This window comes from Thunnus thynnus, chromosome 17 (genome assembly GCF_963924715.1).
Source record: "Thunnus thynnus chromosome 17, fThuThy2.1, whole genome shotgun sequence".
NCBI lineage: Eukaryota > Metazoa > Chordata > Actinopteri > Scombriformes > Scombridae > Thunnus > Thunnus thynnus.
In genome coordinates, this window is record NC_089533.1 from 21,470,947 (window position 1) to 21,495,741 (window position 24,795).

General features: G+C 38.9%; 1 protein-coding gene across 2 annotated transcripts; it reads right to left on the reverse strand.

Moving 5' to 3' along the window:
* Window positions 1–2,034: 2,034 nt before the first annotated feature.
* Window positions 2,035–24,425, reverse strand: card11 (caspase recruitment domain family, member 11). Of its 2 annotated transcripts, none has more exons than XM_067616375.1 (25): window positions 24,148–24,425; window positions 18,047–18,255; window positions 17,716–17,853; window positions 16,628–16,801; window positions 15,212–15,360; window positions 14,707–14,886; window positions 13,587–13,733; window positions 13,091–13,216; window positions 12,750–12,944; window positions 12,461–12,616; window positions 10,403–10,472; window positions 10,113–10,312; window positions 9,874–9,980; window positions 9,673–9,713; window positions 9,422–9,536; window positions 9,111–9,312; window positions 8,670–8,796; window positions 8,334–8,577; window positions 7,744–7,828; window positions 7,116–7,211; window positions 6,168–6,285; window positions 4,842–5,024; window positions 4,085–4,206; window positions 3,066–3,181; window positions 2,035–2,478 (listed from the first exon to the last, which is right to left on the reverse strand). In XM_067616375.1, the coding sequence occupies exons 2-25, from the start codon at window positions 18,243–18,245 to the stop codon at window positions 2,274–2,276; spliced, it is 3,495 nt and encodes a 1,164-aa protein (XP_067472476.1). In that variant the 5' UTR covers window positions 18,246–18,255; window positions 24,148–24,425; the 3' UTR covers window positions 2,035–2,273. The 2 variants fall into 2 exon arrangements, with proteins under 2 accessions (XP_067472476.1, XP_067472475.1); XM_067616374.1 differs by having other exon boundaries at window positions 16,628–16,804.
* Window positions 24,426–24,795: the final 370 nt, after the last annotated feature.

Sequence of the window (24,795 nt, forward strand, 5' to 3'; positions counted from 1 at the left end):
AGAGTTTATAACCGAGATTTCTGCGGAATGAGCTCATGGGAGGAAAAAAATCACTTTTCTGGGTCAGCTCCAGCATAACATGTCTCCTCTCTGGGATGATTTATGTAGACATAAATCCCCCCCCCCTCCTCCTCCTTCTCCTCCTCCTCCTCACCCCACTATGTTCCCTCCCACAGGAGCTGTGCGCTGAAAATAACCTGCTGCACCTGCAAAAACAAATGTCATCCTTACTCAAAAAAAAAAAAAAACAGACCGAAAGAATTATAATTAGGAAACGTGGCTGTAGAGCTCTGTGTCTATTTCTGTTGCCTTAGGCTACTGCAGTTAAAATCATGTTAGTTGTTAACCTTGTCCATCCTGTGAGATCTAGTGCAACAGGCCCCTACAGAGCAGCTGATTCACTTTGCAACACACACACACACAAACACACACACACACACACACAAACACACACACACACACACACACACAATCATCTGTTTTTAATCAACATCACATATTCCACCCCCCCACTCCTGATTTTATTCTCAGCGCTGCTGTTCTCATGGATTTTCTTAATATAAGTTTGTACCCTGGCACTTTGAACACACTCTCTCTCTCACATACACACACACAAAGCATTAACACACCAGTGTACAATATATCACAAAAAGAAGTCTCAAAAGGAAAAGAAGGCTCACTTGTAACATGATTCCTAAGCACAGAGAGAAAGAAAAAGTGGGCACATGTTTATCGTGATAGGCTACTGTATATCATGTAACATTATATTACATTTTATTATGTATATTACTTTCACATTTGATTACTTGTAATGATGGTTCATACATTTTAATATACAAAACTCTGTAAAGAAATAACATTCTATCACGGCACTGGGCAATAATCCACTGATGTGACACAATAAGCTTTGCAGCTACTAACATACCTGATCTGAGAAATGTGAATTACCCCTGTGACAAGTACAGAGGAAGTAGAGTAAATATTGACATATGAACATTTGGGAATACTCCATATTTGCCATCTGCATGTCTGCCCTTGCAGATCAGAAAATTATCTAGCACGCTTATGAAAGAGGTTACTCTAAATCCCCTTCTGGTCTGACCATTTTTTGTCAAATTGAACCTTCTGGTGACTCTTAAAAAACACCATTTTTGTTGGCACGATGGTCATAGAGATCCCTGCAAACAAATCGTATAAATTTATACGCTGTAGAAATAAGCAAAGTAACCAGAGCCTAAGCAGGTTCAAAGAGTTATACATAATAATGCTGACAGGTATTTTTACATGTATCCATGTCCCAGATTTTTGGGGTTGTACTCAAAGTATTTAAGCTAACTCATGATCCATCCTGGGAATCTTTAAGGTCATAGCTGAGTCTTAAAATCAGAGAGGTTGGAGGATTGTTATATTGATGATTAGCCTATTTTCCAACTTAAAATAATGAATCTGAAATTACAGTATTGCAGGCAATCACAACTTCAGTGCAAAGTTTAAGAAATGATGTTCAAAGGCTAAATCTGTGATCTAAAAAAAGTTAGAGTAGCTTCACCACCAAAACTCAAATCACATCGTATGAACCTCCTAACGCTTCCAAAATTGATTAACATTTAAAAAAAACCCACCAGCCAACATCTAAGTGAATGTATCCAGTGAATACTTTCTGATGATGTTAAAGGTTTGCTTACATTACTAAAGTCCACATTTGTCTTTATAGTGAAAACCTTTATATTTAAAGTTGTCGATCACATTCTCTTGTTGTCTCATGTGGTAAAAATATTCTACTTTATTATTAAATAATTGTGATTATCTCTCTATTTCTGTAACATTTTCAAGCACACTATACAGCAATTCAGCAAATTCAAACTCATCAATAAATAAATAAAAGGTTGATTGTATTTGTGTTCACTTGAGACTCTGCGGGGTGAAACTTGATATTAGTCACTAGAGGGCAGTATAGTCTGGTTAAGTAGAATGAGACTAGTGAACACTTTCCCTCTAAATGCTTAACTATTAAGCAAAGAAATGACTCCTCTCTGATGGTTTCCATTTGTTTATTCCTCCAAAACAAAGGAAAGACACACATTTACAAAAAATATATATAATGCATTTATTTTAAGCCTATAACTGAGTGTCCACATGTATGTTTTGAGTCTGAGCATAAATATATATGTTAAAAAAGCATGATGTAGAAGGTGTTTTTGTGTTTTATGGTGCTCAGCTACACATGTCTATTTTCATGCACAGCTCCCCTGTGTGTATCTGTGTGTGTGTGGTTACAGGAGGTCCTGCTCCACCCAGACAGTCTTCTTCTGCTCCTCAAGTATTCGGTCTTTGATGACCTTGATGAGGTCGTCTGTCCCTGCCCAGGCATCGGGCTCCAGGCTGGCGTAGAGGCAAGGAATGCCCTCTAGCTCCTTCTCTTTTGCCCGACATGACCTCACAAACTCCTCCTCCGACTCCACGCGCAATGGCAACTTCCTGTGTGGACGGGAAACAGGAAGGAAGCAGTGGTGGTGAGTGCGGTGACGTCTGGAAGCCAGTAACTCTGCAGCAGTGGTCTGTGTGCTTCATTGTACAGTAATTCTCAGAAAGATTGACAATAATCACATACTGATGTGACTATTAATAGGCAAATTCCACCAGAAAATATGACATGTATCAGGTTTTGACAACAATTTGAAGAAACAAGAAACAGAAGATTGTATGTTTTTTTACCAATATCTCCACTGACATTATCATCAGAAGACCAGACTGATATGAAGCCACAGTACATGTTGTCTTTTGAGTAAAGGGCCCAATTCTCACCTTTGTGGACTGGAATAAGTCACCATTTCACACCTATGCTAAAGTTCATTGTGCAGTAAACCTCACAAATCAACACTGTGAAACAGTTTTAACAGAGTCTAATAACGAACTTGTCCTTTAGTTGGCTCTGTTGACACTCAAGCTGTTCTCAATCTCATCTCCAGTGTGGAATTACATCATGCAAGGACTGACGTACGTTATTTGCAAAAAGGTTTGTGGCTTGCATTTGTGGGTAAGAGGCACTGGGTACCTGAGCTTACCGTAACTTCTTGACATTTTTCTCACAAATCTTGACGTAGATGATGATTGGGTAGATTTCTCTCCTCAGAAGGTCTTTGACACAGCTCAGTTCAGCCTCCAGCAGGCAGTGTTTGCCCTGGTGACGGGTTGGAAAAAATGGGTGTTACAAAATATACAGATACTATGAACTGCAGTCACGTGACTGAACATAGGCACACAACACCTTATATCACACATTTAAAAAATATGTATTTTTCTGAAGGTATTTTCCTGCTTGATTAGATTTAAAATCACAAGAGGTGCTTTTCAAATAATGTGAAGAAAAAGAAACAAAATTAGTCAGAAAATCTCAACTTTTCCCCCTTTGTTAGCCAAAGATAAACAGAAATTGAATGTAAGCATACATCTATAGCAATTCAGCAACAACAAAAAAATGTGAATAGAGTGACACACAAAAACCTCAGGGTTAAAGGAACAATTCATCACTGTGGGAAACATGCTTATCTGCTTCCTTGCCGAGAGTTAGATGAGAAGATTAAAACCACTGTTATATCTCTACGCTAAATATGAAGCTTCAGCCAGTTAACTTAGTTAACTCACTAGGACTGGAAACAGGGAGAAACAGCTATCCTGGCTCAGTTTGAAGGTAACAACATCTGACAACAAGACATCAGGAAGTTACTACGCCCAGTCAAGAAGTAGTCCAGCAAGTATCTCCCACAAAACTACACTTTTGTTTTTGTACAGATTATAAGAACAACATATAACTAGCTAGCTAGCTGTTTTCCCCTGTTTCCAATCTTTATGCTAAGCTAAACTCACTGGCTGCTGACTGTAGCTTCATATTTAGCGTACAGACATGAGAGTGGCATCAATCCCCTCATCTAACCCTCAACAAGACAGTGTATTTCTCAAAATGTCAAAACATTCCATTACGTGCAAACGCTTCTAATTATGAGAGAGATGTTTTTTTAAAGGAACAAAGACATAAGCAGACTAATTCAGGTGCACACACACACACTAGTCCGTAATAGCCCACCTTGGCGGCGACAGCCTCTATGTTTTCTCTGGTGATGCATTCAAATGTGGCCTGTTTCTCTTTGTAGTGAATGAAGGGCTCCACATTCTGTTTCAGATGAAACTCGTCTTTGGACAGTGTGTCTTCACAAAAGAATAGAATAAAGTACAAGAAAATGTAAATAAGACATTACACAAAGTGTTGAGAAATTGTGGACAATAAAAAGCGGAACAGAAACTTGTAAGGGTTTTGCCCTGGGGAATCTCTACATTACCAAGACACTGCACAATCTCTTGGCTTGCCAGATGTTCGGCTCTCTACACCAGCAAATTGTATATGGCTCCCCTTGTGCTGGCAGCAGTTGAATCTAAGTGTGCTTGACAGTACTAGCAACCCATTCATATTAAAGGGAGTCATTGATTCAGCTGTGATATTAAAAATATTCCTTAATGTAGATTTAAATTCCTCTGTGTCACCATCATCATCCTATTAATCAAATAGGCCATCTTCCATCCTGCCCCTGCCGACTCTCTGGTTACACTCCTTAACATTTACACCACAATGCAGTACAATACTTGACCTGGATCCCAAAAGCAGCTTCTTTCGCTCTCCCTCTCTCCCTTCACTACTTGTCATGCACTATCTCCTCCATCTTTGAATCACAATAGGTGAAAGCACTGGAAATATGCCATTTGGAAAGAGGGTGGAACTATTGCTCGTGCAGACACTAAGACAATATATTTTGCAGTGAGCTTGTGTATTCCTGTTATGTACTGACCTGGTTTGCAGATATTAAAGTCCATGGCTCCCCCCATGTTAAGTATTTTCTGGATAATGGTTTTGGCTAGAGCAGTGGGAGTGAAGAGGACTGGTCTTCTCCTCAGGGTCTTTTGGGGTGTGACGGGACTGTAGGGAATCAGGTTCAAACTCCCGCTCAGTTCACTGTCTGGGTCAGCAGCTTCTGTTTCCAGGCATAAAAAGTACACATACAAAGAGAGGAACACACAATGATACACTCGCCATCAAGAATACCTGAAGGTTCCAGAGGTAGGTTACTTCTTTCATACTTTCACTTAGAAAGTTACTTTAAACGTTAAACCAGTCAGTTCACCTTTTTTTTTTATATGTTTCATGGTTTTTCTGCTCAGGCATCACAGCTTTCTACTCTTTTCAGACCTTTGAAGATCTTTACATTTATACACAGACTGAAAACAGACCTGTGTTAAAACAATGCAAAGGGCTGTGGTGGAGGCATGTTGTTTCAGGTACCTGTGAGACATGAAATACAATCCAAGAAGTCCAGCTTGAGTAACAGATCTGTGAATTTGAAGATTTTAAGATGCCAAAACGCTGCACATCGGTTATAATTCTCACAGACAGGATTTTACAAGTCTGGAAAATGATCACAGCAGCAACTATTTTGTTTTCTGTCAGGCTGATCGCATTACAAAGTAATCCTGCAGGAATATGCGCTTGCATGCAAATCATTTGCTAATGCAGTGTCTTGCCAGATGATGTTGCATCAGTGTTATGGAGTTGAGCCACGTCAAATTTTTTTGTTTTCTTGCTAGACGACACTGTGATTTTTTTCAAGAGACCCTGTGCTCTGCTTGGGTTAGTTAGGGAATGACTATTTTCATCACTTACTCTTTCACTGACACTTCAACTTTCAGGTGTTATAGATAGATATTTATAGATATTTAACTGACCTATAACTGCACTCTTCACACCGCACACAACAGTGCTTCCTCTTCAAGTGGAATTTAGACTATTTTTGCCACTTGCCACTTTCACATCAGCTGATATTTTAAAATTTTCATCTCTAACTATTCAAATGACGAAACAGGTACTTTCACCACTTATATGACAACTGACATTTCATCAGCATCTCTTTCTCTTCAGTGGATAATATTAATTTTACTACTTTCAGTATTTGTATTTTGACTGCAACTTTAAATACAACTTCAATTCAGTATTTCAATGGTTTCAAATGTTTCATCTGTGAATTTTCAGCGTAGATTTTCCTCTTTTTTCATGTAGATTTTTCCAGCTGTTTCTTGTGATCATGTTGAGTTCCGTTCCCCCTGCATCACTTTGTACCCACCTTCTGGTCTAAGCGTCTCAAAGCCTTGTCTGGGTAGTGTTGTGCTGCCTGAGTTGATGATCCTCACACGCTCATTGCTGTTCATTCGCTTGTACTTGATATCCACTCTGCTGACAAACTACAAATCAAAACAGACAGAAAAAAAGGATTATTGGGGGCTTAGATAAACAGCTTTTTTTAATGCGACATATTCATTTTAGAAAAATTGCTTTACCTGAAACAATTTAAATGATTCAATCTTCAATAATGTGGGTTTTTGAAGGATTTTTCAAGAATATGAGATTTCTTTCACAGCATTGTTACTCATTACTATGACTGCTCACTTTTCATTCACAGTTTTGTCATACTACATCATGTCAGCCAGAGTGGGCTGCTTAGGATCCCTGCTTCAGAATGAGCTAGAGAGGGGCGTGGTGTACTAATATTTTAGCAGATATAAATGTGTTTTGAATATACTGAGCATACAAGAATACCTGAATTATTAAAGATCCCCTCCAGACATGTTTTAATACATATAAAATACCCTTATTGCATATAGGATCACTATTAGCTTCCAAACAAGTTGCGATGTCATGCTTGTACACACACGTCTTAAACTGAGATTTAAGATGCGAACAGAGAGCAGATGTATGTGAAAACAGCTTTCTAGTATCAAACTCTGCAAAGTGAAAGTCAAACATCCAAGTGGACTAACAATAAGTAAAACACATTATTGAGTGGAGGGGGAGTTTTTATGGATGTGAAAAGTGTGCTCCATTGTCTGTAAAGAAATATTTGTTATCTGAGATTAGAATCTATGGCATGTGAAAAATTGAGTGTAAAGCATTCAAGTATTGCATCACAGTGATGCTCCAGTACTCTCCGAGCCTGTATGCTGTTGGTGCATGGTGCACCATTGCACTGAACAGGCTTGTTATGCAACAGGAGGTTTTGTTTGTGCTTCATTACCTGCAGTATCTGAGTGAGGAAGATGCTGGCTCTCGACAGGCGTGGGCTAGCTTTAGGATCAGGCGTGGGGCTGCCTTCTTCTGGCTGTAGATTGTTCTGCACACGGACATACACACAACTTAGGTGAAACTGCTTACTGTATGTCAAGTATCTATTTCCAGTCTGATCTGCTATTCATTTTTATTATATTTATGTTCATTTTTACTTCATAAAACTGCACAGTGCACACTTAGACTACAGTAAGCCGAGCAGAATACCTCTGCTTGAAAAAAACAAAGAACCTGGAACAGAGCAGGTTTCCTTTGATAGTTTAGTATAAAATGTTGTATAGTGTTTTGTATACTATCTGTGGAGTATCTGTGTTTGGAAAGGATTTCAACATGCTCTCTTCATCTCCCATTTAACCAAATAGTTGACAATAATTTCAACCAACAACACATCCAGATAGAGTTAAGATAATCCGCAAAATACCAAGAATAAACATGCAAAGTGACCATGAACAAAGTGTCCCCATGTGTCCCAGAGAGGTTGCTTAAGCAGTTTTGCTTTAGGCAAATGTGAATATGTTGGTATATTAATAGCATATATTCAAATATATGTATAATGAAAAATTCAGGGAATATCTTACCCTTGTGTTGCGATGCGTTTCATTCTCTTCTTTCCCCCCTCGATACACTAACTTCTGTATCTTTACTAGGAGCAGCTGCTGGGCCCTACATTCACGCACATTTACACACACATTTACACACACACACACACACGAATATGTCCTCATAAAAATATCAAATTCATAATTATGACACAGTTAGAAAAGTAAAAACAAAACTAATCATCATTTAAGAGACCTATGCTGCTCATCCCTCAAGCTGCTTCTTGTTCTTCTTGTTGACAAGAACAAATTTTGTGTGGCTCGGGTGTAAAAATATGTGTGTGTGCATGTGTGTGGGTATAGCTGGATTTTGTTGTTGTGTTGTGGAGATCAAACTTTAGATCCTGAAAGCAGATGTGGAGCCTTTATACTGCTAAACTTTTGCATTTTTTCTCAAATGCTATGTCATTGTTGCATCATGCTAAGGTACTAAAGCAGAATAGAACTATGGTACTCAGTTACTTCCAACTTTTGAATGGACTTTGCCAACACTTTGGTGTGTAACGTGCTTTAAGAGAATATCAATGATGAGAATCAGTGCTTTTGTTTTTAAAAGAAGTGCTCTGTACCGTGAGTAGCTGGGTATAGTGCCTCTTTCACCCTGGTCAGAGCTGGTGTAGGGGTCGACACGGGCACACAGCCACTCACAGCGTTCCTGGTACCTGGTGTCCAGGACATGCACCACCTCATCACAGCGCACACTCAGAGAGCAGCTGTCTGATTGACCGGAGATATTGAGGTTGACCCGTATGTAGAAAGAGTCGCCAGAAGCCAGTGTGCCATCCAATAGGTCCCTCTTAAGACGACGGTAAGCTGGAACACACACACTTTTGAATTTACACACAAAAATCTACTGATAAACACTTTAATTCAGATCCTCTGCCAAGTCCAATAAAAACACTTACAGTCATGGTTGGCTCGATAGTGCAGCCTGACTTGACCAGAACAGTGCTGCAGCGTCCAGTGGGCTTCTTCCTGAGTGCTGGTATCCAAAGAAACTCTTTGGCTCTCCCCACGAATGCACCCTTCAAGCTGATCAGCAATTCACATCACAAGACAGATGATTTTTTTGTGTATCATGTCTTTTGCAAATTAGTCCCTCACTTACAGAAGACAACAAACAGAAAATATTCAAAAATAAATAGTTCTTGATGGTAAAAATATCTGGATTTGTTACACATTCTTCTAGAAACATGAATACATGTCTTGGCACTTATTGATTCACTTCCATTTGTGCAGACAATGGTTTTAATTGGACAAAATGAACCTCACTGAACTTTTAATTTAGCTTGAGTAACAGTGCTGCTCAGGGAATTTAAGCCACGTCACAGCAGTAGGCTACATACCAACAGGAGGTGGTGGCCCTCTCGTAGCCCTGCCTTCTCAGCGTTGGAGCCTGCCTGGACAGATGAGATGAAAATGCCACTTTCGTTGCCACCAACCAGAGTGATGTCCTTCAGCAGGTTGTCACCTAACACAGACAACTCCTGTACCGGCTTCAGGGACGAGCCGATCCTGGAGAAGGAGGACAGAGACGGACGAAATGGCCTGCACATAGACAAACACACAAAACAAGAGTGACAGTGAATGTGTTTGTAAGTATACTTGACTTGCAGTGATTTGTGTGTACATGAGTGCATGAGCATCTGTACTGTACCTCTCCAGAGAGAGTTTCCTGAAGATATTGTTAACCTGCTCCAGGTCATAAGTGTCCATCCCTTCCGACTGATGGGACGAGGAGGATGAGTGGACAGAAGGTGGTGGTTCGTCGTCTAAGAAAGAGACAGAGATAGACCGGAACAAAAGGGAAGACCAAAGAGACAGATTTAAAAAAGGACAGACTTCAGATCAAAAACACACTCAGTGCTCTTGTGGGAAATGTGTTAAATGATGTTCAGTGTACTTTACCAAACTCCATTTCCATGTTGTCACTATCAAAGTCCGAGAGGCTGAAAGAGACCAAACATCAGACTATGTTGAAGCATTTCAGAATAGGAAATTAAACACAAAACAGATTCTTAAAAAACAACATGATTGATTGATCAAACCTGTAGACGAACACTACTTTGATTAAATTACATGTACAATCTTGTACGGGGCTGTGACTACCTGCGAGGTTGGAAGTCATGTTCTTTCTCCCTCTCTCTGCGGTACAGTGATGCTTTCTCAGGTGGCTCAGGGAGTGTGGACAGGATGCTGTCATTACGGTAACGCAGCTGGAGATTTTACAAGTGAAGAAAGCAGAAGACGAAGCCATTGCAAACTCAGAAACTCAAGTGTATGTCAGTCTAACAATGTTTTAGCTGGAAAAAGTTCCAGATGAAACACTTTAAGAGAGTAGACCTCACCATATTTGGCCTCGTGGATTGCTCCATCCGACTGAAGGGGAGCTGGGAGGAAGATGGTAAGGAGGAGGAGAAGGGAAGAGCTGAGTAGGGTGTGTATGTGGGTGATATTGGGAAGCTGGGTGAGGGAGGGAGGGAGCTGCTGGTGATGTGCGAGTGTGGCGCCTGAATCTCCAGCAAATCTCCTCCATTGACTGACAAAGCTGAAACAAAGGAGACACGTGGATAAGCTTGCAAAGATGAAGTGTCAGGGTTATGGTGAAATATATGAATAAATTATATGAGTGTGTTACATGCAGAATGGGTGGCCTCTGCATTGACTGGAAACACTCTGGGTTCACAGACTGGAGACTTGACTCTGTTCTAAAAGACAAAACAATAAAAACTTTTTAATCAGAGTGAAAAAAAAACATTTTACTGATGCAATATGTATTGTTTGGAACAAAGTACTTCTAGACAATTATTTGCATGCACGTTATCTGTTATCTTGCCTTTAAAAGTGATGCAAACAACTCAAATAACGCTGGCACTGATTTTGTTTGCAATCACTTTCCATGCATCTTCATTGTCATTGCAGAATTTTCTTTACTGCCCCAGTTTGGTTTTCTTTCGTTTCCACTTCAGCCAATTTCCTGTTATTTCATCCCTATTTATATATTTACAATATATCTTATGAGATTACATTGTAGTTACTTTCAAATTTAAATTGTTACTCAAGATATTAAGGATTTTACACAAATAAAATGAACTTTTTTAAAAAAAAAAAAAAAAAAAAAAAGGAAAACTAAATACATTTTCAGAAGATCACTTAGTAAAATGTAATGATTTGCCAACTTTGTTGACTGAATAATTTGGCAGATATAAGGAAAATCCTTGTCTTTGATTGGCTGTTCCTGCTCTGACCATACATGTGACTAATCATGTAATCACTTTAGAGCTGCTCTTTGCTGTAAGTAGAAGTAATTAGTTTAAAAAATATGTGTTATTGCTCACACTTAACCCTCCTAATGTGTTAGAAAAGGGTTTACACCTTTAGTTTTTTTATTATCATTCAATAAAATGTTTTACCTGCTAGGTGACTTATTATTTATCAATAACCATAAAATATATATACTTACTTTGGTATTTTATGTACCTTAGACCACATTTGACTTACATTGTACAAATCATTTTTAGTTTAAAATAGGCACAATTTATCTATTTTTCATTGTTTATGATGAACAGAACAGGAAAATAAGGCCATGAGATGATCTGATGAACAAAATAATTCCCAAAATAACTTGTTTATATTTTCTTACACGTTAAAAATGTGCATGCTCTGCCAGGTGTGTGGTGAGATGTGAGACATAAAGCACACGAAAGCCCCAGCCTATATACTGCTAACAGGGGAACAGGAGATGTGTATCTGTGTCTGTGTCAGTGTGTGTGTGTGTGTGTGTGTGTGTGTGTGTGTGTGTGTGTGTGTGTGTGTGTGTGTGTGTGTGTGTGTGTGTGTGTGTGTGCGTGCATATGTGTGTGTCTGTCATAGGCTACTTTTGGGGACAAATTTCAGACTAAAGACCAGTTAACTGGGGACAGCTTGTCCAATTGGGCAGCTGTGTCCCCAAATGGGGAAAATGTTAGGTGTTAAGGTTAGGGTTATGTTAAGGTTATGGTTAGGGTTAGGGTAAGTCTCCAGGAAATTAATGTAGGTCTATGTAATGTCCCCAAAAGTGACCTAGGTCAACATGTGTGTGTTTGTGGGAGTGTGTCTATGGGGTGTGAGTGAAAAAGAGAGTGGGGGTGTGTGCATGGGATCATATTTGCTGCGTGCCACTCTACAATAGAATTCAAGTAGATATGCTTTCTTGGCATGAAACATAATTTTAATGTTATTACACAAAATTATTATACTATTTCTATAGGATTTCATTACTATTATTTTTGTTTTGTTGTAATTTTTGTTATTCATGAGGGTTTGGCAACATTTACTATGTATTTCTGTGCATAAACAACCCATAATTACTAACAGGTCAAGTTTGACCCACAACACAATAGATGTCTTTTTTTTATAGGCATTAAAAGAAAGAAAAATGATCAAAATGTGTTTTATTGTATTCAGCAGGCCATTGTAGAGGATGTAATGAAGCCTTCTTTTGATAAAAAAAAATTAAAAGTATATTTCACACATCTAAACTTGAAAACGGGTCAAATTTGACCCTAACACAATAGGAGGGTTAAAGAATAACGTTTTTACTCGTTGTGTGTTTAGAGCATTCTTAAGTGTAATTAAAGTTTTGATGAATACAGGCCATGGCCTCTGCCATAATGTCTAATAAGTAAGTAAGAGTGAGTAGTAGACAATGGCTGACCCCTGCTTTGAGGTTGGGTCTACGTTTGAGGCGAGGCTCCTCAGCTGTAAACTTCTCTTCTGGCGACTCATCGCTGGAACACTCTGATTGACCCTGCACAGGTTTAAACTCCTCCCCCTGAGAGATGACGGTCATAGGCACGTCCTTCTGGGGGTTCTGTAAATATAAAGAGAGAAAAGACTTTCATGAAAACATTTTCCAAATTAGACATAGGAACAAAATAATGAAGTGGTAGCTGAGATAGAGAGTGAGAGTATTGATCATACGTAGTAAACATGTACACTCTCACCTGGTCCAGAACAATGTCCTTGGACAGCCGTCGTAAGCGAGACTCCAGTGTGACCAGCTTTGCTTCTTTGCGCACCATCTCGATGTGGAGTTCATCGCTCTTCTCTTCCAGGTCTCTGATCTGCTTGCGATATTTGTCTTTGTCGATGAGACTCTGAGAGAACTGGTGCTGGGCATCGTCTCTGGCTCTAAATGCCTGTATATAATCACACACAAACAGGCAAAAATGCCAATAGTCATGATGCAAAGTTTCGAAATACTATTTTGTGTGTGTGCGTGTGTGTGTGTGTGAGACTGTGTGTGTGTGTGTGTGGTTGTGTGTGTGTGTGTGTGTGTTTTCACCTGGTCCCTCTCCTTCTCCACCTCCTCTAACTGCATAGAGATGGTGTCCATGCGGTTGCGATACATCTCACAGTCCTTCTGCAGTGTGGAGCACTTCAGCTCCAAATCCTCCTTCTCCTCCAGGTACTGCACACACACACCACCGTTAGAGTTATTTACAGTTTATTTGACAAAGAAAAGAGAGGAAGAGAAACAAAGAGGGAGAGAAAAGATCAGATTATGTAGAAAGAAGCCTGAGATGGGGGTTTCTGCAAAGGGTGTGTTTCACAGATGGTCTCATGGGCGTTAGGCTCTCTGGTCATGGGTTTGTGTTTCCAGGGTGTGTTTTTACTAACCTTTGTCCCCAGCCTGCTTCACTTTCATGCAGCTCTGAACAATCATACATTCAAACAATCTTCAAACAATCAACCATCTAGTTACAAGACCATTTGTCTAACTTCCACATGCTTTACCTCCTTCGGTAATATGTACTTGCTTGTATGTGTGTGTTTGTTACCTTGTCTCGTAGTTCCTCTGCTTGTCTGATTTCTTCGTGGAGGTTGTAGAGGCGGTTGATCAGGTCCTGTCTATCTTCTAGTGCTTCCTGTCTGTCATGCTCCAAAATGTCAAGGATGGCCTTGTCTGACTCAGGTAGTGGACCAGGCTGGGTGTTAAGAAAAAACACACATATTAATGGGTATGAAGCTTGTATAACTGGCTGCTGGATCATTTTTAGTGAACATTCACAGGGCTCCTATAAGAAAGGACAGAAGCTCCAGGAAAACTGCTAACTTAAAACATAATAGAGCATTTAGCAGCTAAAGAGGCAGATATTTCCCTCAGGAGTTGGTGGAAACCACAACAGAGCTAAAAGCATAGTGAATATTTGTCCAGTGGCCAGAAACATGACTTTAAATCAATGCTAATGTTGCTCTGTGACTGCTGGGAGTGTAAATAGGCAGTTTACAGCTTGTTGCACTGCCCTGAAGTGGCCAAAAACATTAATTGGTGTGGGTTTAAGTTGTGAGAGGACTGTAACATAGTCCCAGCTAGTTACATCCTGTATGTTAATATGTACACATAAAGTTTCTCTCGTTGTAGTTTCTTATATCACCTTTAGCTTCTGCACAGAAAATGATTGCGATGAACAGAATGCACAAAATACTTCAATGTAATTTGCCTTGCAGGTCTTGATCAAATGAATCCCAGAGCATTAAATACAAGATGCATAAAATGGTGGACTGAAGTCAGACTAAGATACTCTTTTACCAGACCTGCCATCCATGGGACCTGTAGCTTTCAGCTGCTGAAACATGAACCAAAATGTGACTACCCTGTAGTGAACATCATCTCCAGAGTTGGTCTAAGCCAGTTTTTTCTGTAGCTGAGATCAAGTCCTCCTTCAGTAGGCTGTACAGTTGGACCACTCAAGCTTGGCAATAGGCAAAGAGGTGTTTTACAAAGAATTTCTGCTTTACTGACTGTGAAACCTTAGAATCACACTAGTGGGTGCGGGTGTGACCCTGCAAGAAGAGGAAGGCAGGGGCAACAGGCAACTTCCTGAACAACCTCTTCAACTGCCTATTTAACTGGCATGTGTGTGTGTGTGTGTGTGTGTGTCTCAGTCAAGTCCGTACCTGTATGATGGACTGTAGCTCCTGTAGTTTGATCTTTAGCATCTCGTTCTCTCTTTCTAGCTCAAAGATCTGCTCCCTCTTTGGCCGGTTCTCTATGTCGTTCTTCAGCTTGAGACTTTGCCTCCTCTCCATCTTACACTCCTCTTCTACCTTGTTCAGCCTGTGGTTGAGGTGATCAATCTATACATAAAGAGAGGACACAACATAAAATGAATAGTTAGATGTAAGCATCAGCATGGAGCTGAGAATGAGCTGGACCCATTTGACTTGAGTTTAACAGTGAAACACCTAATTTCGACTTGTGATGTCTAATTCCTGGTCCAGTGGAAAAAACTGTAGATGGTATGTGTGTAAAAATGTGTGTGTGTGTCTGTATGTGCCATAGTGTACCTGCCTGTAAGCATGCACAACTGCAAACATGCATTTCTTACACATTTTTTCTACTAAACAAGGTGATGACAGTGTAAATCTGTTCATGTTCATGCATCCACGTGTCCGTTAGTACCTCCAGCTGCAGGTCTCTGCTCCTCATCACTGCCATGTTCTTCTCTTCACTCAGCGAGGCATACCTCATGGCCAGTTTGTAGTTTTCATCCTTCACTCTCAGCAGCTCATCGCTGTAGGTGTTTCTCTCTTCTCTCAATTTGTTGTACCCTGGAGAATCAAGCATATTTCATGTACGTGATCAGTGTTGTCCTGTTTTACAAACATGTCCAGGACTATTCATGTCAGTTTTAGCAGCAACTGAAAAATGTATAAGAATGTTATGCTTACTTTTAAAATGAAAATAAAGAAAACATATTGAGAACTGTAAGTTTTCACACATTGTATGTATATATATATAATCTATGTATTGACATAAAGTTATGATGTACAAACTTGCAATTTAATAGGAAAAGTATCTTAAGTGTTATTTGTGGGGTTGTTTAAGTTTTCGATGTATTATCTTATTTCTTAACTCTACTTGTTCTGCTTTTCAGCTCATTAACATCACTGTTAAGCAATTTCAGGAAACTTCACATTCATGATCAATAAAAAAATAAAACTCAGTTGGGTTAAAATACAAACGATTTCAAAGTAGTTCTATCTCAATCTTTTAAACTTTTGAATTTCATGGTATTTTTCTAATTTCATTCTGCAGCTGTGTGCTTCTTTTATATGAAAAGAATCTTAGCAGAGTAAGAGATATTTATCCAGAGGATAGTATCACAAAAAATGGAAACACTAGAGAAACACGCACTGCACACAAGTATTAGTAAACCTACAAACTATACTATTATTTCAAGCCTTTATTAATTTATTAAATGGCTGTGCATCAGCTGTTATTTCATGAACCACGTCATAACATAATATATATTTAGTCATCCTTAGTTGAAATTTGCAGGAGGAACCGATTTGGTTTTAGGATTACACAATTTTTCACATTTCACATTTCATTTACACAGGAAATCTGCAATAAAGTGACATGCCAACTAATATGACTTCTGCATTTGAGTGTACAGTGAAAGGCCATCAGAGAAATTATTTTTAGCATTTGTTTGAACGTGGTTGTGCTTTGTGTGCCAGCTGCAGTATTTAACTACACAGGACATGATAACAAATACCACAGCGTCCTAGTTTCATGAACAGGCTTTGGCAAACAATGTGACCTGCAACTTGGCCTTATTAGACTCAACTGTGGTGCACCAAGCAAGGTAAACCAAGTATGTGTGGTGGGATAGCAGTTTCACTGCATAGCGGAAAGTTTTTGATTAGAATTTGATGTTTAGAAATTTGAGACACTACGCATTTATTATTATCGATTTCACCATTTTAAGTCTTCTCTAATAAATGGAACTTAGTGGAGAAACACAGATGGAGAGGAGCTTACACGTCATGATCAGAAAATATCTGTATAACTAATGATAATATGTATTTTTACTCTGTTGGAAGGCCTGAAGTTCCTGGTTGGCCAGTTTTAACTTCTTTTGCTCGTCCTCCAGTGTGTTGTTCTTCCTGCTGAGCTCAACTTGCTGCAAGGTCTTGACTTTGGACTGCTGCTGCAGCTTCACCACTTCGTTCATTAGGAACTGCGTCAGACCCTCGTGACCCTCCTCTACTGAAGTGAGGAAACAGAGAGGAGAGAAGGGAATAAGGCATATCACATAGTATAATATATATATAGTATTTATACTATATATAATATGCTATATACTCTATATAAAACATAAAATACCACAGAAGGGTTGTACTCTAAGATAAAACACATAAATCTCAGACTGCTATCTAAACCAGAAGAACAGGATCTTTGAAACATAGTGTTACATACTGTTCCAACCTGAATAGAGTTTCAAAACCAGCTACACAAATGACAATTAAAGTGGGTTTTTTTTAATGTATTTTCATATAATTGTTCAATAACTGAAGTTACTTTTCATTAAAAGTGGTAAAGTATTCATATAATGATGAAATCTTTTCTTCTCTTTTTGCAGACATAAAGACATTAAAGTCCCCCTCCACTCAAAAATATGTTTTTCTTCTTGTTCTTGCAGTTGGAAGTTTGATCTTCACTGTGCAGAATGATGCATGTGTGGAGTTTGACACTTGAAGGCTGTTTTCACATTCATCTGATGAAAGTGGAAAGTTTCTCAGTGCTCATTAAAAATCTGAGTTTAAGTGGTTGGCCTACAAGCATGCTTTGCTCACAACTAGTTTGGAGCCAATTGTGGTCCAGTTTTCAACCTACACAAGTGTGATGTGGTAACTTGAAGCCTCCAGTGCACAAACACTCAGAATTGACTTTACAGTTAAGTAGGACACATCTTGTGTCCTGCTGTTAAACTTTCAAAATGAACAATATTTGCATATTTATAGATTCCATATCAGAAAAACCATATCAGACGCAAATATTATTCAAAGTAGAATGTTTTATATACATCTTCCAACATGTTTGGAGGGGATCTTTAAGTATCAATTGCTTCATGTTAGTAATACAGTATATTGTCTGCATCCAGAAGGTGTGTGTCTTACCTACGATGGTGGAGAAGCGCCGTGTGGGATCTTTCCCTGTGACCTGCTTGTAGAGGTCAGGGTAGTAAAACTCCAGACTCTCCAGAAACACCACATACCCTCGCTCTCCTTTAGTGTGGAGGATGTCAAGTAGACGGCCTGATAGAAGATTGATTAACGTACTTCACATTAATTTCACAAAAACTTGAAAGCACCTACATTTTATGGATTTCCTTGATCATCTTTCACAGTATAATCACAGGTAAAGAGGAACAAAGTTTCTGTATCAATACTCTTGCCTGAATAATACATCAAAGAAAATGCAAACACACACACACATCCTTCGACCTACTTGTGCGATTTGCCTTTGACACCAGAAGCATTGAGTTGAGAATCTCATCCTCATCCTGTTCATCCAGGACTTTGCACTGGCGGAGGTAGGGGGTGAGCTTTGACGGGGAGATGATGCGACACAGATCGTAGCGTTTGCATTCCACCCTCTCCCACAGCGCCTCCACGTCGTCACACGTCCCAGATGTCCCGTTTTCCATCTCATACACCCTGATAAGTAGCAAAACCAACAAACACTATTGGCTGTGTACTACAATTAATCAATATGTTTATTTTGTTTATCATTTTGCATCCACAACTGAATCAAAGAGATGCTCACTGCAAAGGAGATGAGCACTATGACATATGTGTGTGTCTGTCTATGACAATGCCTCTTACTCAGAATCTCACAGGGCTGCAATGCATTCAAAAAACTGCACAAAATGGTGTTTCGAAAGAATGAATGAACAAAAAGGTAATGAGGTCATTTCTTTTGGGTACACAGGAACAACAAGCTGACGTCATGCTTTCTTAGTTCTTTCTTAGTGCAAGACTAAAAAAGATACACCAAAAAAAGGCCACAGAAACACTGACATATCTGTCCTTTTTTAGCCATGCTAGTGTGGCTTCAAGAATGGCAATATCAGTCTGTGGGTCTGTTGGTACACCATTTTGGTCCAGACTGAAATATTTAAACAACTAATTGGATGGATTGCCATGAAATTAGACATTGTTTGTTCCCAGAAGATGTATCCTGATGACTTTTCCTCTAGTGCCACCAGGGGATTGACATTTGTGTTTTTGAGTACAGACATTCATGGTCCCATCAAAATGAATTGTAATGGTTAACTTTTCATCTAGTGCCATGAATAGATCAATTGTTTTTGATTTGTCCAATACTTTGGTTAAATACTTACAAAACTAAGGCACATTCCCTTCAGCCTTAGTTGTACTTTGTATTTAGTGCTAATGCTAGCATGCTGACATCAGCATGTGAGCATGTTAGCATACTCACATTAGCATTTAGCTCAAAGCACCACTGTGCCTATAAGCTGCTAGCATGGCAGTAAACTCTTAGTCTTGTTTCTTTACTTAGTTAAATTTAAATTTACTCTGAGTATCAAGACCAACAATGCATAGTACATATATACTACAAGTCAAAAGAACACAAATTAACACCTGCAAATGTTATCATCGTTACACTGCAGGCATGAATCCATAAAAAAGAGTCAAATAGGAGTGGATGAATAGAGCTTTTGATGGACTGCTAATCTGTCATAATGTAGGATCTTGCCTTCCAGCTATCGGGATACACTCCCTGAATATGAATATATATGAAGTGGGACTAAATGAATGACTACACTGAATAAACAATAGAACATGATCACTATAAACATTATGATCTCTGATGGCAGAGGTAACCACATAACTTGGCTGATGTGCTTTGGAAAGTAGCAAATGTTATAACACAATGTCTTTTATCTATAACTGATAAACATCCTATAATATGATAATTGATTCATATCTGCATAGTAACCATGCAAGGCTTCATGAAGTGTAGTTTCAACAAATGAGACTTTGCCCATTTTGTTCCCACACTTTCATCTGTTTCCCTTATAAACACATAAACTTCAACCAACTGACATCTTTCCATTTCTCTCTCCTGTCTTTTCTTTTTTTACTTTTCCAGAGACATATTTCTACTCTCTTTATCTTCCTCTTACTCCCACTTGATTTCCTCTCCTTCATTTCACTCTCTCTCTCTCTCTCTCTCACACACGCACACACACACACACACACACACATACATACACACACACACACTGTCTGTGCATCTCTGGCATTTGCATGCTCTCTGGCTTGTGGGTGTTATCCTATAATCCTGCTTTGTGACTCGTAGCCCACAGTTAGGCAAATCAGTTCTATCTGATGCCATTAATCATGTAAACACACACAATCACACACACACCTTTGCATACAACTGTCATCTGCGTGGTGCATGTTAAAATTTCATCTTGTACTTTTGTACTGCAGACGCACACAGACATATAATGGTAAAATATAGGTAAACGATGCACGAACAACATCAGATTGCCTGAAAGTTCAACGTGACTGCCTCCCTTAGTGACTTCCTCTATATGTTTGACTTTTTCAGATATTTGCACACTCAGAAAGTCAGTGAACCATATCAATGATAAGCTACTTTTCAAATGCAGTCTGAGACAGAAATATCACACCTTATCAACACTTGAAGGTATTATTTGTGTGTGCGCTGCCACAGTCGCAGCAGATGATGAAACCACAAGCACTCAGTCCAACACACACCCATGCTTATGCAGAGGTACACAAAGCATGCAGACACACGTTCAAACACACGCGCGCACACACACAGACCCTTGCAATAACCACATACATGTTTCCTCTTTTCTCTTCTCTTATTTGGAGTTCATTTCCGAGAAGCCTCATCCTTGCTTCCTCCTTTTCACACCAGATGTGAGTAGTAGCTGTCTTCCTTTATTCTCTTTTCGTCCTCTCAGTCGTCTTTTTTTTTACACTATTGTGGTCAGAGGAGATGAGTGGATTTTTTAATAGTGAGTATGTGTTTCCCCAGACTGAACCTTGCATTTTCCCTTTTTTCACCACAACTAACACACTTAAACAAGGCAGACACGCAAACACAGCGACGTATTGTCTTGCAGGACTTGTGCATTAAAAGCACTGTGATGCACTGAGCAGCGTGGTTCTTTCCATTATTTTCTCACACCCTGCTCAGTATTTGAACTGTTTACCACTGCCTTGCTCTCTCTTTATGTCTTCATCAGTGGGCTACTACTGATAACATAAGTACTTTATAGACATATTCAGTTACTCTGCTATTTGACAGTGTATTTCCATTTAGGAGAAATCACACCAGACTATTTGCTGTTCAGTATCTATACTAAGAAAAAAGAAGCAATGTTTTATTTCACATGTTACATGTGTGCATGATGTACATGCATAATGCAAATTGGCTTAATGTATTAATAATAATCAATTTGAAAAAGAATCATTACTGGCTTAATTAAATCACTGTAAAAACTCCATATACAGTATATGTATCATTTGCATTGTTCTGTAAAGCATGACATTCAAAATGAAACTGAATGTGCTATGGGGCCTGCATTTGCATTTTTCAGTGCTAAATGTGGAGTTTTCACTGTACATTTTTTAAATGGAAAGGAGAATATGAAATTTCACATTTAATTTTGTCATACATCACATTCAAACATGTAATAAATTAAATTTGCTTCAATGATTTCATTTGCATAACGTTAGCGCTGAACATTTACAGCAAGCACATTGTCAACCAATAGGGTGTCAAGTTTTTGGTGTCAGTAGGCAGGAGCTAACAGCACAGGATATCAGATATCAGGTATCAGGCTGAGTATAAAGAAATTCAAATGCTATCTGTGTGTGAAAGCAGTGTTCTGAAAATGGTGACTGATTTTAAAACGTGCATCACCTATCCAGCAAATCACCATGCTACATTACCTCAGGCCAAACTGTTTCGAAAATGTAATAAAAAGTTATATTGGAATTTTATTTTTTCTGGTTTCCCTACATCAGTTTATTGCAACCACACTCTAGAAATAAGAAAATACTCCTACAAACATTCTTTCTGTAATACAAGCATAAGCACAAGTCCAACATGTAATCTGTGCATAACAGTATTTCATGACCTGAGAATTAATGATTGCTGAGATTAACCCTTTGAATTCAAGAAGCAGAATTACCAGAAAAAAAACCACTGTGAGTGTTGCTGGACAAACACAACATGCAAGTGTATGGAAACATGTGGAAGTCTATAAATCCAGGTGACACAACTCTAAGTATAAACTGTGAGCTAGAAGAAAAATATGTAGGTTTTTTTCTTTTCCTAAAAATTCCACCATGTAGCTATTTGATTTATTTATGATAAGACCCAGGTTTAAAAAATAACTCTAACATGGATTTATTGCATTTTGAAAGATCGTCATCAGATGCATGACAGTTAACAGCTGTGTGATATGATGATCTGCCAGCACTGCTGCTGCATCTGTAGCTGTTATAACAACCATACTCTTTCACATGTATCATTCTCACAAACTACAAACACTACACATTATTTATATTCTACTCCATCATTTTATTGATTTTAACTTCTTTTTTCTTTTCTTTTTTTTTTTTACATTTTTTGTTTCTGTTTCCACAATTGTATTATTTTTGCTGCCACAAAAGCATAACTTCCACTACTTTAGTGGAAATGGAAATTGATTTCCTTTGATTTTGCATTATGCTGATATTATTTCCTATTATTTTCATTTAGACTAAACAGACTCTGTGCAACTCAAGTTGTTTGTGAACACTTTATTTATGTGATAAATACTAAAAATGAAATACTGTACAAAACAACCAAAGTGTTTGTGTGGAGTTAAGATACATATCAGTAATTTCCAGTTTGTTTTCACACAAACAACAATGCCAAACATTAAACTTGCCTCACAAACAGTGTACTGTGACCCAGATTTATTACACTCTCAGCCAACCACAACTATGGTCTGCACATATCGCTCTCAGAATTAGTGTCAGGGTGAACAAACCATCCATTACCATGTAAATGGAGTCAGTGTGCCACTGACCCGTGGGCTGTGACCAAATCATCAGTAAATAAGACAATATCAAATAGTGTACTAGTTTTGATTTCCATTGTACAGCACATACAGTTTGTACTATCTGCTAGCACATGTTGGAGTGGAAGACACTTAGACATGTAACAGTGGGAAAAGCACAGGTGTAAATCATAAAATGAATGATGTCTAACTCCCATTTAGCTGCTTCACTCTCAAGATCCTGATAGTGTGCATGCTATTAGTAGCACCTATGCTTTTCCTACAATGTGCTGTGAAAAAGGCCAATAAGAGCTAACCGATCACAATTCATATTATATTTTGAGATGAGGCTCAAAGACCCTACAGCAGAGGGGCTCTGTCTAGGCTTAGATTTAGAGTGCTGGACTGGGATTGGCTTGGCAGCTAGCTGATGGTCAGATATAATTGGTTCAGGTGTACAAACCATCATAAAGGCTCCCATTGTCCAGCAGAATAGCTGAAGCCTATAGCAATTTGATATGTGGGCTCTGACCGCGGAGATAGAGGGCATAGAGACACAGAGGAGGAGTGAGGGAGAGCCAGCTCTTGCTCTTCTAAAGGAAAACATGTGCAGTTTGTAGAATTTGCATAATTTAAAAAAAAGAAGGGCATAGTCAGCAATGGACACCTATAATGATTCATCTTATATTTTACTTTCAATATCTTACAAAGAATTAGGCATTTTGACCAAAATAATCAAATTCTGATTTTTCTGGTCTAACAAGGACGATGTTTAGAAGTTGCATTGCTGAATTTTGTCTTCCTATGGAGCGTTTGGTGGTTCTAAGGTTTAAAAAGTTAAAGCAACATAGGTTGCAAGGTGTGAGTGTGTGCATGAACTGTGTATCTCTGTCTCCCTGCATCTCCCTAATCCCTTCTCACTGGATCTCATTGTATTCTGCACCTGCAACTGGAATCCCAAACATTTTTTAATAATGCCAGACAGAGTCCCGATGATGACAGAAGTCAAACTATTGAGTTACCAAGACTAATAACGGTTCTTCATGAACAAACCAAGTCAGTAAAGGAAAAGACAGAGTGTCATAAACCACATGATCTGCTGATAAAAGAAGAATGAACAACACTCAGATAAACAGAGCTTATGTGCAAAACTGATCTGCAGAATCAGATCCTGAAACTGAGAAAACTATATTAATAAGTTATATGAGAAACTTTTAAGAGACAAACATGCATTCATTAAAGCTCTCCTGAAAGTATGAGTGACTTATGTTTGGACAGGTTGTTTTTCTATGACACCACAGGAGATGACAGGAGACGGTTGTGACAAGGCTGCGGTGATATGAGGTGTACAGATATGTCTAGGACTTCTCGTTTTTTCCACTCAGACTGACACACGTTCGCAAGCGTGTTCGGCATGTTTTCTAACACATGTCCTTATTTCTGAATGGATCAACACTCACAGTTGTAGACGACAAGTATGATTTATTTTGCCTACCTGAGATGCGGCGGATAAGTAGTCCGAGGAGTCGAGAGGAAAATCAAACTTGGCCTATAGGCGTGGTAGCCCGTCTGTTTTTGTTGTTGTTGATGTTTTAAAATAAAGAAACTGGCTGTTTCAGCAAAAATCCCAAAGGCTCAGGTTGTCTCCATTTATCCACGAGAGAGATGAGTTTTGAAGAACCAAAAGGGCGCATGGAGAGCTGTGCGGCCCCGATTCACTGCCTAAGATGAAGTTAGACAGGCAGAGAGAGGCAAGCAGAAAGTGAGAGAGGAGATGCAGACAGAGAGAGGGAGGGAGACAGAGAGAGAGAGAGAGAGAGAGAGAGAGAGAGAGAGAGAGAGAGAGAGAGAGAGAGAGAGAGAGAGAGAGAAAGCGGAGGCGGGCGGTGTGAGGTCGGATGGAAATAACAAGTTGACTGCAGTAAGGTGAGGAAGACGCAACCCCGCAGCTTCTGTGACCAGTCTCACTTTGTTCTGCGACTGACATCAAGTACTGTCACTTTAGGAAATATTTCTGTATTCATACAGTCTTATGAGTATATATTTCATTAATTTTCAAAACAAACACACACATTAAAAATCTGCAACAAAAAGAAAACCCCAATCAGAACAAAAAATCAAACAAACAAACAAACAAAAAATA

Bases quoted from the DNA above. Each gene is read 5' to 3' on its own strand.
- card11 (XM_067616374.1), bottom strand. From the start codon at position 18,245: ATGGAAAACGGGACATCTGGGACGTGTGACGACGTGGAGGCGCTGTGG. The intron at 9,714-9,873 runs GTAGTCACAGCC...GGTCTCTTTCAG, and splicing joins CATGACTTCCAACCTCGCAG to CCTCTCGGACTTTGATAGTG. The intron at 8,578-8,669 runs GTAAGTGTTTTT...TGTGTGTTCCAG, and splicing joins CTATCGAGCCAACCATGACT to CTTACCGTCGTCTTAAGAGG.